The 17,024-nt window shown below is 35.2% G+C and overlaps 1 protein-coding gene across 15 annotated transcripts in view; it reads left to right on the forward strand.

The window, feature by feature from the left end:
• Positions 1–17,024, forward strand: part of APC (APC regulator of WNT signaling pathway) — a 105,636-nt gene that overhangs the window by 41,464 nt on the left and 47,148 nt on the right. For all 15 annotated transcript variants that reach the window (XM_070412447.1, XM_070412452.1, XM_070412458.1 and 12 more), the window contains 4 exons: positions 3,722–3,806; positions 5,014–5,215; positions 11,462–11,570; positions 14,191–14,304. In XM_070412447.1, the coding sequence (XP_070268548.1) occupies positions 3,722–3,806; positions 5,014–5,215; positions 11,462–11,570; positions 14,191–14,304 (510 nt within the window). The remainder of the gene's footprint in view (positions 1–3,721; positions 3,807–5,013; positions 5,216–11,461; positions 11,571–14,190; positions 14,305–17,024) is intronic.

Consider the following 17,024-nt stretch of genomic DNA (forward strand, 5'->3'; position numbering starts at 1 on the left):
GAGAGAGATAGAGAGTCAGAAACATCGATGAGAGAGAAACATTGATCAGCCGCCTCCTGCACATCTCCTACTGGGGATGTGCCCGCAACCCAGGTACATGCCCTTGACCGGAATCGAACCTGGGACCTTTCAGTCCGCAGGCCGACACTCTATCCACTGAGCCAAACCGGTTTCGGCGAGACTTTCAGCTATTAAAGAGCAGAAACTGTGACTTGTTTATTTATTTTTTTTAGAATATTGATTTGTAAAAAGACACTTGGAAACAGTGGCACTCTATGCTGGATTAAAGTTTATCCAAAACAATGGTTATCCCCCCCCCAAAAAATATCACTTATCAGATCATGTTTATTAATCATTAAGCTACTTATCCCAAAGAAAGGCAAGGTGTGTCCCTCCAATGAGATCATTTAAGGATGCCTGCAATTTGTGCAGTAGTACCATCTAGTGGCAAAAGAGAATACTGTTTGCTATTTATATGGCATTGATACAAACTATAAAAATATTTTTGTATACCACAGCAAAATAGGTATACAACACTGAACACTGTATATTTGAGAATATTTGAAATGTTTGTTTTTTTAGGTATAATGATAGCACTGTGGTTGTGTTTAGAAAGAATCCATGTTTAAATATACGTATTAAAATATTTACAGAAGAATTGATATGATGTCTGAGATTTGTTACAAATCTGGGTGGAGGTGGGGAAATGGAGAAAGTAGGTATGGGTGTAAATGAAACAAACCATGAGTTGATAATTATTGAAACAGGATGTAAAGATATATGGAAGTTTATTATAATATTCTTATGTATATATTTGACATTTTCTGTAATAAAAATATAATAAAGTATAATAGAGATTTCATTGGATTTAGTTGACCTGGAATCAGATAAATGCAGAAATTGTAATTAAACTTTAATGACATATATACTGTATTTTTTTACTCCATGGCTAACACTCAACTTGATTGATTTCAAATGCTGAGTATAACAACATGGTAATTATAGTCATGTAGAGATGTGAAGCATTAAACAAAAAGATGGTATGAGGTAGAAAAAAAATATCTATAAGCAAACTATTAATGAAACATTTGTATTTTTGTTGTATTTTGACAAAATGAAATATTTATAAATTGCTCTATAAGCTCTAAAACCATATGCATGTAAAGTTTCTTCCATTTTCAGAATGTAAGGAAAAAAGGAGAAACAAAAGTTTAAATTGACATATTTCATCATTTATTTTAGAAATTTAATTATCAAGTATATGTGTTTGGTAATGAAAAGAATCTATAACTGTAATGTATTAAGAAAAACAGAAGTGGGTCAAGTTGCAACCCCCATGAAATGACTGTTGCTCATTGATAAATATTTTCTATTCACTAATGTTACCATTAACACATTTTGTCTCTAAAAAAATTCTGTAATGTTTCTAAAATCTTAAAATGTTTTTTAAAATGATTTGATTATATAATATAATTAATTTTTAAAACTAAGCTTCTAGAATTTATAAATACAAATAAATAGTCTCCTTTAAAATTACATACTAGTTTTAAAATCTACCATTTCTCAAGGCACTTATTGAAATATTTTATTTGGAATTGCTTTGCCAGTTGTATTTTCTTTCAAGCACTCTGAAATTGAGGATGACTTCTTTTAGGTATATGCAGTATGCAGCCTCAGGCAATTAATTCTACTGCAGCAACTATAAAACATACACACACAAAAACCATACCATTAGCCCTGGCAGGTTGCTCAGTGGTTAGAGCGTTGGCCAGCGCACAGGAGGGTTCCATTTGATTCCCAGTCAAGAGCACAAACCTGGGTTGCAATTTCAATCCCCAGCCCCCATCAGGGTGTGTGAGGGAGGCAACTAATCGACGTGTCTCTCTCATCAAAGTTTCTCCCTCTCTCTCTTCCCCCCTCCCTTTTACTGTCTCTAAAAATCAATGGAAAAAATATACTTAGGTGAGGATTAACAAAAACAAACATACTTTTAAAAACATTATAGAGAACTGTGGGAGGATCAATGACTATATTAACTAAAATGCAAACAGGAAAGAGCCCTTTCTAGATGAGCTGAGATCTCTGGTGATTTTCTTCCCCAGGGATATCTGTTGATTCTAGGTACAGACTAGTATTTGTTATTGCAACAGGCAGAAGGATTCCAATGGAGGAAGGAAACTATTGGAGGTCTTGACAAACATGTAGGCAGATGTGAAATATTGATATTTAGAGGAGATCCAAATGCATGGGTAGTTTTCCCCATGGGATATTGGCTGAATTTTTTTGTAGTGAAGGATGCTGGGGGTGGACTACAAAGACAGAATGTTAGGCAAAGTCTTGCTATAGAAGAGAGACATAACTTTCACACAACAGATCTCCTCAAGATGTTTGTCAGACTTTGAAGTTTATGTAAGCAGGAGGTTAAACACTTAAGCTCATATCCTCCAAGGGACAAAACTTTAGAGCTAGGGAATCAGGTACCACCTGAGAATAAGGCTGAACTAGAAGACAAAATAAAACAGCCCATAATCTTTCAATGTTTGAGAGAGACAGACCTACAAAAGGGAAGGGGCCTGTATCAAACACGACTGGTTTTTCTTTAAAGATAAGTGTCAGATTTTGGAGTTGTGTAGGGTAGAAAGCCAAGGACTGAGGAGAAACCTATAATATTTACAGTCTAAATTTGAAAAAGAGATACATTCAAGGGTCTTGACAAATCAAATCAAGAGAAAGATTTAGATGGGGAAGAAATAATGGCATCAAAAGTCAGGAGGCAATAAGCATATAGTCATTTAAATATCTGCTAAATGTAAATTGGTATACTAGAAGAATATGCTTAAATGTGATATATAAAAGCTTGATTTTTTAGGGCATCAAATAAAACAGCCTATTATAATGTGTTAATTTGATGTTTTTTATGGTCATGTTGGTGCACGCCCAAGAGATACGGGTTCTTGCCTTGGCTGGTTTGGGTTGGCGGATGGAGCGTCGGCCTGCGGACTGAGGGGTCCCAGGTTTGATTCCGGTCGAGGGCATGTGCCTGGGTTGTGGGCGCATCCCCAGTGGGGGACGTGCAGGAGGCAGCTGATCGATGTTTCTCTCCCATCGATGTTTCTAACTCTCTATCCCTCTCTGTCTCCCTTCCTCTCTGTAAAAAATCAAAGGGATATATTTTTTAAAAAAAGAGAGAGATACAGGTTCTAAATACATAACTATTGAGCCAACCTTATTGAGGCTTGGCCATTTTCTGATTATCTAAAATAATTCTTCTACTTACTCTCTTAACCTTTTACCTAGAACCAGAAGTCAGTAAATTTCTCTGAACATCAGCATTTGTGATAAAGATGCCCTCTACTCCTGCATAAATTTGCTGCTCACTAGCTTGGTCAACTCTTTGAGTCTCAATTAACCGACCCAAAAATGAGAAGAATCCACCTTGTATTGTTTTAAAAGTTAGAGATAATTTATCTTAAGGGTTCCATATAGTATCTTGCAAGAGACTACTCATTATTACTATTATTACAAAATATCACTACCATTGTTGGGATATAATTTGTTGCTCTTAATTCATACTAGGTAATATATATGTGTAGTGCTTTCCAGGTTTATCTAAAATAACTTTTTAGCTACCATACCTAAGTACCAAGATATTTAAAATTATTCTTTAGGAAAATTTTGAGAATTTTGTCATGTTCAGATATTGTGTTGTTGTTTTTTACAGGAAGTACTTAAACAACTACAAGGAAGTATTGAAGATGAAGCTATGACATCTTCTGGACAGATTGATTTATTAGAGCGCCTCAAAGGTACATTTTAAAAAAGTGTTTTAAAATAATTTTTTATGCTTTAGTTGTCAACTTTAGATATGTATAGCCAAGTATAACTTCTTTTGATTTGGGTGTTGGTATCAGTTTCCTTAGTATAGCAGTTTTACCCATTAGGATATAATTATTAAAGTATGAAAATGTAAAAAGTCTATTTTCATGTTATTTCTTCAGTTAAACATTTTACTGGCTTTGAATAAACTATTTTAGATGCCTTCTTGATCATTTTAAGATCTTTTGAAGGCTCATTGCTACTCTGCTGGTCACTAAATAGGCCTTTAGAAAGCCGCATACCACAGACTGGGCCCATTGCCTCATGTGATGTAGTGTCCTTCTCTGTTCCATCTGGGATAGAAATGCTTTGTCCTCTGATATATAAGCTGGTTATAAGCCATTCTTAGCAGAATTTTAAAAGAATGTCTTATTTTGTTGCTTAAAATTCCAGTTTCAAAATAGGAAAAATGCTTAATTATAACTGAAGGTAGGCAAATAAATTACCTTTTGTTCCCTAAATGTATTATTGTCTAACTTGAATCTAAGGAAGGACATTTTGTCTAATTTTCCTTTAACAGACTTCTTTTCCCCTGACTCAAGCTGACTTTGGAGGGAAAGTTTAGCCATTCTGTTTCTAAACAATTGTTTATTTAGTCATGTATATTTGTGGTTTCCTGTTAGAAATTTATAAGCTTCTGAACCAAGAAGTGTGTCCTTTTATTAACTCGATGCTTTAGTACACTGTCCTTTTGCAGACTCTCAGAGAGTCTGCCTCATAGAGGCTTAGCAATTTTCTAATTTTTTGTTTTTCAGGATTTTTCTACGTATTCTCTCTCCTACTTTTACATTTCTCTAGAATCAGGAGTCAGTGAATTTCTCTGAGCATCAGTATTTATGATAAGGATTTCTTTTCCCTGCATGAATTGGCTGCTTAATAGTTACATTAATTTAGTACTCCTAAAGGCTTGATGTAATATATATATATATATATATATATATATATATATATATATAATTTTTCAATTATAAAGTGGTTAAAGTTGAGAGCTAAATATGAACCTGAGATTTCACTTTTAAAATAATAATATTGAACAATAAAGATTTAATTAAAAAAATAAAATAAAATAAAATAATAATATTGCATTAGACTACTTAAAGCAATTATTATATTAAAACTTGTCTCTATTTTATTTAGAGCTTAACTTAGATAGCAGTAATTTCCCTGGAGTAAAACTACGGTCCAAAATGTCCCTCCGTTCTTATGGAAGCCGGGAAGGATCTGTATCCAGTCGTTCAGGAGAGTGCAGTCCTGTTCCTATGGGTTCGTTTCCAAGAAGAGGGTTTGTAAACGGAAGCAGAGAAAATACTGGTTATTTAGAAGAACTTGAGAAAGAGAGGTAACTTTTTTTTTAATAAATAGCAAACATTGATTTGTATGCCTCAATTTTTGCTATTATTTTGTCATTTTGTAATACAAGATATGAATTATGAAGTATGTACACTAACATTTAGAGAGCATTTTGCATTTATTAACTCGAAGATAGTATGTGGCTGATTGTCCCTATATGAAATCTAAAAATTTAAAGGAGGCAATTTCTTGGGATTGTAAGATTTATATTTTGTCACTTAAATACTCTGAGTGCTCTGCACATTGGGTCCTACACAGGATCACAATTTCTATGTTAAAATATATAACTGATTTTTAATTGCATTTCTGTTTATCTTCTGAACTAAAATAACTACTAGATCAGTGTCAAAAACATTGCTTGACATATGGAATGAGTTCTGGTCTCACAGCCAGTGTATTCTTCCTGCAGTTAAAATCATCACATTACAAATATCAGAACATATATCATTATCAAGAATTTTGTCAAAAATATATGTCTCCTAGAAGGTTATAAATTCCTCAATGCATGAATGAAACTTTATTATCTTTATATTCCTAAAAATTCTAATAGACATTCAAGAAATGTTAACATGTATAAAAGTGTTACATATTAGCTCTGGAACCTTGGTCAAGTCATTAAATTTTGGTGTTGTTTTCATCTGTAAAATTGGGATATGGTATTACCTTATAGAGTTGTCAAAATCGAATATTAACATATGAAAAAGGTCCAGTATATCTCACTGAGAAACAAAAGACCATTGATTACTTTCTCTGGTTTTAGGTTTGTCCATCTACAAAAATAGGAATAATCATCTGGACCAGTAGTGTTCACATGAGTCACATCTCTTCAGTTCACATGAGTCTGTTTTGTACCTTGAACCTGGACTATTTCTGTCTGACAGTGTAGGAAATACTATGCTGGAAAAGAAGAAGCTAACTAGGATCCATGGTCTTTCATCTTTGTCCCCTTTGAGCTCTATTAAGAGGCAAAGGACATGTGAGCATACTGACTTTCTTAGGAACTTTGCTTCATGTAGGTAAAGTCCTTATTTTATTAACAGACAGAGAGAGAGGAGAGGGTGTTTGTGTGTGTAGTTCTGATATATCTTGCATCCTCTTAGTTCTCACTATGTTGGAGGGAAGAAAATTGAGACCTTGTTTATGTGACAGTATCTTTATTTTGCTCTCACACTTGATTGATAGTTTGGGTAGGACTAGGTTCAAATTCATTTTCCTCTCATTATCAATGTTCCTGATGAGAGATTTGATACCAGGCTGATTCTTATACCTTTGTAGGCAGCAATTTTTCTTCTTTGAAGCTTTTACAATGCCTTGGTGTGTGTGTGTGTTTTCTTCATTCATCGTGTGGGATACTAGTGTGCCCTTTTGATCTGAAAATTTGTTTTCTACAGCTTTTGAAAATTCTGTACGTTATTTATTTGATGATGTTCTCCCCTATGTTTCTGTTCTTTCTTTCTAGACCTCCCTTAAGTCAGAGATTAATTCTCTCTGCCTCTTTTTTTCTCTTTTTCTGTATTACACAAGATAAGTGCTAGTAAATAGTCAAACCAGGATTCAAAACCAGCTCAATAGCTCTATAAGCCTTTTGAACCTCAGTTTTCCCATTAATAGAAGGAGATTTAAAAATCTATAGATTTTTTTAAAAAGTCCTTAGCACTATATCTTATATATAGAGCACTTAATAAATGTTAGCTATTGTCATGTTAGCCGTTAATTTATTTAACAAATATTTATTGCCGAAACCGGTTTGGCTCAGTGGATAGAGCGTCGGCCTGCGGACTGAAAGGTCCCGGGTTCGATTCCGGTCAAGGGCATGTACCTGGGTTGCGGGCACATCCCCAGTAGGAGATGTGCAGGAGGCAGCTGGTCGATGTTTCTCTCTCATCGATGTTTCTGACTCTCTATCTCTCTCCCTTCCTCTCTGTAAAAAATCAATAAAATATATTAAAAAAAAAAAAAAAAAACACAAATATTTATTAAATACCTAATAACTTGTGTGCCATACTATTCTGGGTGATTCTGAGTTAGGTAGAGGACTAAGAAGACATGAGGCTTACATGAAGAAGCATTTTTAAGGAAGACTGTTGACAATCCTATAAAATAAAAGCCTAATATGCTAAGTGTCCAGTCAACCGGTTGGCCATTCAACCAATCAAAGCATAATATGCTAATGATATGCTAAGGCCACTCAGCCCCTCACTATGACGTGCACTGACCACCAGGGGGCAGACACTTGACTGGGCTACAGTCGCTATAGGTGCACTGACTACCAGGGGCAGATGCTCCAACTGGTAGGTTAGCTTGCTGCTGGGGTCCGGCCAATCTGGACGGAGCGAGATGGGCCAGACATGCCCTGGAGCCCTCCCACAGTCCCTCCCTGGCTGGCCGACCTCTCGCATCCCTCCCCGGCCCCAATCATGCACCGGTGGGGTCCCTCAGCCTGGCCTGCTCCCTCACAATCTGGGACCCCTCGGGGGATGTCGGAGAGCCAGTTTCAGCCCGATCCTGCAGGCCTCTAGTCACTATATAAGCCATTAGTACACTAAACCCTAAAGACCTACCTGCGTCTGGGTCTAGACCTAGTTTAATTTCTGAGTTTTAAGCACTGCTGTGTGAGTTACAAGGTCAACTACCATCATATCATTTTAGTTTAAGACACTATAGCCTTGGCTTTCCCAAAGCATTTTTTTTCACAGTTTGAGCTTAAACTTTATAGTAACAACTTGTCCCTATTCTCTCTAACCTCCCCCTTACTCTACCACCATCAGTAACATTTGGCCTCTCACTTTACATACCCAGCTCTTATTTCATAAGCCTGTTTATTAGAGAGTAATCAGAGTATCACCACCTATCTATCTCTTTTGCCTACTTTAGTCCTGCTGGGTCCTGCAGGTCCTCACCCAGGAAAGCTGAAAAATAGAATCATATTTTATCTTTATGCTAGTTTGGTGCTCAGCTTTTGAAAGGGGTTCAGGCTTTCTACAGTGCTTTTCCCTGCTTCTGTTGTTAGAAAGGGAAGGAAATGTGACTTCTCATTAGTCCACACTCTGCCAAGGTTGCTACATCATAAGCAGGGCTTATTTCCCTACCATGAATTATGGATTCCCTCACTATTGAGGTTCCCACATTAAAAGTGAAGGCTTGTTTCTTATTTTAAAAATGGCTTCTCAAGTAAAGGGAAGGGAATTTTATAAAGCATAGAACCTTCCACATATATGCATACATATTTTTTCAAGAAATTATAATCAAATAGGATTTTAAAGTAACAATATCTGAGTGGGGAGCATCTTTCTCCGTATATGAGCAAGCTCCAGAAGCCATAATAGAAAATGTCCACAAATCTGATTACAAGAATATCATGCCTTGGCCAGTTTGCTCATGATTACAGCATCGGCCCATGGACTAGAGGGTCATGGGTTCAATTCCTGGTCAAGAGCATGTACCTTGGTTGCAGGTTCATCCCCAGCCCTGGTCAGGGTGCATGCGGGAGGCAACTAATTAATGTGTCTCTCTCACGTAGATGTTTCTTTTTCTCTTTCCCCTCTCCTCCTCCCTCCCTTCCACTCTTTCAAAAACTCAATGGAAAAAAATATCCTCAGGTGAGGGTTTAAATCAATCAATCAATCCATCAATCTTACATGACACACATTGTAAACAAAGTTAAAAGATATGTGATAAACTGAGAAATTATATTTGCAACCCATATAACTGACAAAGTGTGGTTATTCTTAACATAGAAGAGGTTCTATAAGTAGGAAAAAGTCACAGACAAGAAAATACAAATGGTTACTGAAAAAATGCCTACCCTCACTCATACTAAAAGAAGTCAAACTAAAACCGTAGCGATAGACCATTTTTGGAGGAAAAGCAACCTACATTTACAACAATAAAAAAGTTTAATGAAACATTTACATTGGTGAAGGTAATCCTATATAATAAAAGGGTAATATGCAAATTGACCCTAACAGCAGAATGACTGCTGGACCAGTCACTGTGAGGCACACTGACCAACTCTTGGTCTCTTTCCCTGGCTGGCAGGCTCTGATCGCCTAATGGCCACCTGCAGCGGGAGTGGGGCCGGCGAGCAGGTGGGAACAGCTGACCTCTCAGTCCCTTCCTCTGGCCGCCAGGCACCGATCACCAGATGGTGAACAGGGAACTGGGGGTGGGTGTCGGTGAGTGGTGGGGATGGCTGTGGGCAACTGGGGAAGATGGCCCTGATCGTAGGCCAGGCCTAGGGACTGTAACCACACATGAATTTCATGCACCAGGCCTCTAGTAGGTACATAAATAACATCTAACAAGGGCAGTATACATGGTTGCACGTGTGAAATGATATTATGTGTAAGGATAATCAGTGCAGCATCCTATGTAATAAAAGTGTAGTATGCAAATTGTCCCCTAAACTGGAAGTTTGTCCAGGAGTTCGACCAGGGGGCAGGGCCAGCCAGGGGAAGGGAGGGAGGACCTGGCTAGCAGCAGGTGCAGGCAGCCGGGGGAAGGGAGGGAAACACTGGTGGCGGCAGGCAGCTAAGGGAAGGGAGGGAGGCCCAGGCCCAGGCCGGCAGCAGTTAGGGACCCTAGCAGTGCACGAATTTCATGCATTGGGCCTCTAGTTCTCTATAATAGCAAAAAGGTTAGAAAGATCCTGAATGTCCTCTAGCATAGAAGTGGTTATGGATTCAAAAATACTATGGAATACTATGTCCCTGCCCACAAATACATTGGACCTGATACAAAATTATCTCCAAGATTTTTTAGTGGAAAATAAGTTATAAGGTAACACATGTGGTACTGTTTATGTTTAAGAATGTACATAGATCCTTACATTGTTATAGAACAGTGGTTCTCAACCTTCCTAATGCCACAACCCTTTAATACAGTTCCTCATATTGTGGTGACCCCCAACCATAAAATTATTTTTGTTGCTACTTCATAACTGTAATTTTGCTAGTTATGAATTGTAATATAAATATCTGATATGCAGGATGTATTTTCATTGTTACAAATTGAACCTAATTAAAGCATAGTGATTAATCACAAAAACAATATGTAATTATATATCTGTTTTCTGATGGTCTTAGGTGACCCCTGTGAAAGGGTCGTTCAACCACCAAAGGGGTCGCGACCCACAGGTTGAGAACCGCTGTTATAGAATATCTCTGAAAATATAAACAAGAAAATGGTAATAGTAGCAGCTTTGGGAAAGAGCCACATGAAAAGAGATCACATACTTTTTTTTTTCTTTATTGATTAAGGTATTACATATGTGTCCTTATTCCCCCATTGGCCCCTCCACCCCACCCCCATTCATGCCCTCACCCCCCTGCTGTCTGTGTCCATTGGTTAGGTTTATATGCATGCATACAAGTCCTTTGGTTGATCTCTCCCTCTTACCCCCACCCTCCCCTACCATCTCTCTGAGGTTTGAGCATCTGATCGATGCTTCTCTGGATCTGTTTTTGTTCATCAGTTTATGTTGTTTATTATATTCCACAAATGAGTGAGATAATGTGATATTTATCTTTCTCTGGCTGGCTAATTTCGCTTAACATAATGCTTTGTACCAACTGAGTTTTATCTCAGTGACACTCTTAGTTTGCATTTATGTTTATAATGATCATTTAGAGTATCTGATATATAGATTGTTATTCAGGACAACATCTCTTGGGTAGTTCAGAAATTACATAAATTCATCTTCAAATTCCAAACTAAGAAAAGTGTTTGTTTCCCTCAGAATAACTTCCTCTTATTGTACAGTGACAATATATTTTTTACTATTTTGACTGCTGAGAAGCAAAAAAACTACATTTGTGTCCAATGCAGTAGCTTCTTATACTCTAAGTTCATTTTCTTCATACCTACTCCTTTTCTTTTCTTCTTTATTGTATCTTTCTTTCTTGTATTAGTTTGGAGGTTTGTTATATGTACTTTTTACTACAAGCCATCATCATATTCTTAGACTGCATGAATGTGAAGACAATGCCTTTGGTGAAATGTAAATATTATAATGTTGATTAGCACCTTGTTTAGCTGAAAAAAATCTTTTTAATATTCAACTTTAATGATTATAACATTGTAAGTCCCATCTTCAAAAATCAATGTTTTTCATTTATTCATTATTAATACTTTAACTTGAAGAGAGAACTTTACAGTAACAGGTAATAAGAACTGCTGTTATGTACTCTATATTAGCATTGTGTAACCTTAACCTTTTTTTAAAAAAACAAAACAGATCATTACTTCTTGCTGATCTTGACAAAGAAGAAAAGGAAAAAGACTGGTATTATGCTCAACTTCAGAATCTCACTAAAAGAATAGATAGTCTTCCTTTAACTGAAAATGTAAGTAGCTTGGCAATATGACTTATTATAGACTTTACTGACTTTATTTTTATTTTTATTTATTTTTTAAATATATTTTTATTGATTTCAGAGAGGGAGAGGAAGAGAGATTTAGAAACATCAATGATGAGAGGGAATTATTGTTGGCTGCCTCCTGCACGCCCCCTACTGGGGACTGAGCCCACAACCCGGGCATGTGCCCTTGACCAGAATTGAACCCAGGACGCTTGAGTCCACAGGCCAACGCTCTGTACACTGAGCCAAACCGGCTAGGGCACTAACTTGATTTTTTTAAAGTACCTAAATTATCTATTAAAAATGTGGGATAACTGTCTATAATTATTTGTAAACTAAAATATGTATTCTCTAACTTTAAACTTGAATATATAATAATGAATTTTTGTTTATAATGATGATAAAACTTCATTGTGCTCAAGCAAATATTTATGTTTAAGCCCTGAGTTCCCAAAATTTATTGTTTGAATTCTAAAGGACTCAGGATTTAACTAGGCAACTGTTGTTTTTTTTATTGTGTATTGAGTTGCCAAACATACACTGTAGAAGTGTTTATCACCATCTGTCTATTTTTTGAACCATGTTATAGGAATCATGCCAGATAGTTTTTGAACAAAAATATCTTTGAAGATAATTTGAGTGCTATTTTCAGTTATTACAAATGACAATAGCTTTTGACATGGATCTTAGAACTTTTTGCATGTACTAAAATTTGTTTTGCAAACAAATATAGCTGTGTAAAAGAATTTAATCTTGTCAGTCTCTCCCTCCCCACCCATCTTAATTCATGGAGGTGGCACATATAAGCACATTTCTGAAATACATTAGTAATTTCAACCAAGACTGTATTTCAACTGTTGCCTACAAATATTTTTCTAACTTTTAAAAATATTTTTAAAAATATATATTTAAAATACATCTTTCTCTCTTAGCTTAGATTTTTTCATTTTTTAATAGTACTTTTGAGGGAACATAATAAAAAGCAAAAATGGAAGAAAAACCTTTTTCCAAAACATGTAGTTTGCCAGGCTGCCTGAGTGGACACTCTTTCAGGGTTTTGAGAGGGAGAGAGAAGATCCTCCTCCCTGACAATGTCCTTAACACCTTTCTGGGAAATAAGGAGACACAAATGGTGAAAGAATAGTTATTGTAGAGTTGTTAGCAAACGAAGGTTTGGTGGTATTTTTACTCTTATAAACAAAAATACCAAAGTATAGTTTTATTCAGCATTCATTTTGGTAATTAGAATATACAAATTTAGAGACCACTGCCTGTGTGTAGTCAGGTTTAGGAAAAGGGTCAGATATATGTGACAATTCAAGAGCAACTGGTTAATATCTGAAACAAAGATCAGTTGTAAAATAATTATTCCTTGATGAACTTATTTAATAATCACATTTATTTAATAGATTATGTAAGACATTACCATGGATTATTTGGCAACGTTAGCCAATTTCAATTGCTTGCATTTCATAAATGTTTTTTAATTTTAGAAATTTTGTTTTTACTATTGGGAAGCCAAGTTAAGAACACTTTCATATGGAAATGTGTATCAAGATATAGACATTGATTTTAAAATATCAGATCTAAAGCATATTATTGGAACATACTGTGTCATGTTCATTTTTTTTTGTGGAGTAGTAGGAAGTGGAGGACGTATCAGTGGAGTTACAACTGGCTAATTGGGAATCCTATATAATAAAAGCCTAATAGGCAAATTGTCCCCTTAACTTGGAGTTTGACCAGGGGTGGGGCCGTCCAGCTGGCCAACCGCCCATGGCCCCTCCCCCAAGCCAGCCCTGCCCTGGCTGGTGGCAGCAGGCAGCCGGGGGAAGGGAGGCCCTGGCCAGCAGCCAGCAGCCACTAGGGACCCTACCCATGCACGAATTTCGTGCACTGGGCCTCTAGTTAGAAATAACATTCAGAGTTTCTTCCATATTGCAGCCCATAATTTGGGTATGCCTTTAGGAATACATTCTGCATAGGAACAGGAAAAGGGTCAGAGCTCCTCTAAGTTAACTGACAATACAATCTGGAATCCTTGGGCTTGTGTTGACTTTTTCCTCACGATTTATGATTATCTATATTACATAAAGCTTTTTCTTATCCCATTTTCTTCATTTTACACATGGAGTTTTCTCTGTTTAGTCTGCATGTATATGGTAATCCTTACCTTAAATTGAGGTACAAACTTAAGGATAATGAACCTGTTTTTTTATTTTTCTATGTTGTCCACATTAATATACTAGCTTTTAATAATTAAAAGTAGTACTTCTTCAATGAAGAAGAATCAGAAGGAAACTAAAGGTAGGCTTACTGGACCAATTATTTATATGTTAAATGTAATAGTACAATTTAATTAAAGACATTTGTGGCTATGGGGCAGTAAAAATATTTCAATTCTGCATTTCACATTAGGGACTCAGACTGAGTCTAGGACCTATAATTTACATTTTAGGACTCCTTGGAGTAAAATACAGCTTTCTCATGCACCATAACTTATACATATTTCCTTATTAATTTTCTGTTGGTATTTAGGTGTTTTTTTTTTTCTTAAACACACAAGCATGAGATATTAACACTTTAATTTTATTTATGGCTTCAGTTTTCCTTACAAACTGATATGACCAGGAGGCAATTGGAATATGAAGCAAGGCAAATCAGAGTTGCAATGGAAGAACAACTAGGAACATGCCAAGATATGGAAAAACGAGCACAGGTAACTGATTTAATAAATTAAACCTAGCACAAGCTAAACATTACTCTATCTTTGACACTATTTCAAAATAAGAATAATATACCATGGCCACTAGACAACATAACCAGTGTTCACATAATTCTGCCTCCACTATATTTCATTTTCCTGATACTTTTCTGCTTTGCCTTAGAATTGTAAGTGGGAAAAGAGTTAGATGCTGGTCATCTGGTAGCTGATAGCCACCTCCAGTTGTCCTTTGAAATTTTTACTTACTATAATCTGAGTGTGTGTAATGACATTCCAAATACTGCTCTTTAAGTTATACACTAAAAAAAGAAAAAGGATATCCTCATTCGAGGAAGTAGGAAGGAAACATATAAAGAGGACATTGGGAAATATGAAATGAGTTGGATAGAGAACACTTCCCTATTTCAACCTTCAACTTATATCAGGAAAGAATATTAACTGACTTTGTTATTTGTTAAGCATTTCCATATATTGAATTTGATATTACTAACGTTTTTAAGTCCTGAAGAGGCTTTGCTGGTTGCCTTATCTGTTTCAAAGCAAGCATGGAAAATTAAAAATGTGCGTGTGAACAAATTGGGAGGAAAGAATTATTTTAAAGATTTTCTTTAGCAAGTAAAAGGGAGAACTACATTCATATGTGTGATATAATTGCATTTTTATATTCTGAAAAGTTTATTTCATATTTTCAAAATCACTAACAGGACATTTTAATTCCCCAAAGCCTTAGCTTCATAAACATAATGTATATGCTATTTGTGCTGGAGTATGGTGGTAGACTAAGGTGATACTTAAACACCAAATCATATATCTTTCATAGTCCAAGCCTGTTAGTTTCACAATGAGACTAGATGCTCAATTAATACATATGTTATAATAGGTATATATAATAAATTCTCTTAAAATTTCCCCAAACCCTATCCCATTCAGATTAATGTCTTAAATGTCAAAAGTAAAACTTTTAAACCTTTCAGTAGGAAATAAAAGGATTTTTAAAATAAAATATAAAACACTAGTTATAAAAGATTGATGTTTTACTGTATTAAAATTAAGAATTTGCCTTCATGAGGAACCTTAAAGAAAGTTATAAATTGAGAGAAGATATTTATCACCATATAAGTGACAAAGAATTAAAATGAAGATATATAAAGAATTTCCAAAAACTATATTCTATTTTAAATTTAGTATTTGTGATATTTGGGATTTTCAAGGAATTACTTTAAAAATGTCAGACAGATTTGTTTACAGAAAAAAAATGAGAAATATTAGTTTGGTTTATATGAATTTATCTTCTTAGAATATGAATATATGAATACTATATATAGAAGTTGATTTTTTTGTATTTGTTAAGTGTTTTTAGAGATCCTTGTTTTTAGAGGAACAAAAAGACATGATAGATGTGAAAATTCTTGTGTAACATAAGTAGATGTATTCAGGCAGTTTAATCTATATCCTAGAAGAGAGATTAACTGGTTATTTTTTTGGCCAGATATGTGCTGATATGGTCATTTTAATTTTATTTTGGAATACAATGTTCTTTATTTTGGTAGCTAATATTCTAAGGAAGTTTCAGTCCACATTTTTAGAAGTACAAACATTCATTTATCCTGGAAATAGCAAAGTTAGGGTTAAAGAAATGTTGTACAGAGTGTAAAGGCAAATAATGGAAATGTTTGTAGAATATATGTGTAAGGAATTAGTATTCCTTATGTACAAGGAGCACCTACAAATCAATTAAAAATAAGCCAACCAAATAGTAAAATAATCAGAAGATATGAGTAGTCCTATCATGAATAAGTACAAGTGGTTAATAAACAGTTGTGATGCTTAAGCATCATTAGTCATCAGGGAAATATGATGTAAAATAGGTTGTTTTTATGTTGGTGGTTGTGGTGGAGATGATGGTGGTGGTTTTGTTTGTTTTATGGCCTATCAGAGTGGCAAAAACCTTACAGTTTGGTGGCATGCAGTACTGGTGAGAGTATGAAAGTAGAAACAATGTCTACCCCGTTTTTTGTAAGAATAAATTGATATATTTATGGAGGACAATGTAGCACTACCTGTAAAAATTTAAATGCATATGCCTTTTGACCTGGTAATTCTGTAGGACTTCTAGGAATATGTCCTACAGAAACATTTACTTAAGGCAATAAGAATATAGGTATAGATTTTATGATTGTCATTGCTGCACTATTTGTGAGACCATTAACAAAGAGAGATTTTAATATTCGTGCTGTATACCTAAAACCAATATACTGTTATATTTCAATTATAACTCAGTTTTTAAAAAATAGAGAAGTCTGGATAAGAAGATATTAATATCCTAAAAGTATTTATATTTTTTAAATTAGTATATAAATATAAAACAATTCTAATTATAATCTAAATGCAATTCTGATTATCTAAATACTTCCTTTGGAACTTGGAAAAATGATTCTAAGGTTTATAATTTAAGAGTTTCCAAAAATATTTAAGAAAGAAATCATAATAAATGGGGATTTCTATTCATTAAACATTACTGTAAAGTTGTCTTAATAATTACATTGTGATAGCACAAGAATATACATATGCAAGTGGATCAGAATGGGAAGTAGAAGGAGAGGCAAGATTACATGGACTCTAATCTAATAAAAAACAAATTGACCGCACCTCCACTACGCCCCAAGCCACGCCCACCAGCCAATCAGAGCGACTATATGCAAATTAACCCAACC

This window comes from Myotis yumanensis, unplaced genomic scaffold, assembly GCF_028538775.1.
Source record: "Myotis yumanensis isolate MYYU_CA2020_CCGP unplaced genomic scaffold, mMyoYum1.0.hap1 SCAF_4, whole genome shotgun sequence".
NCBI lineage: Eukaryota > Metazoa > Chordata > Mammalia > Chiroptera > Vespertilionidae > Myotis > Myotis yumanensis.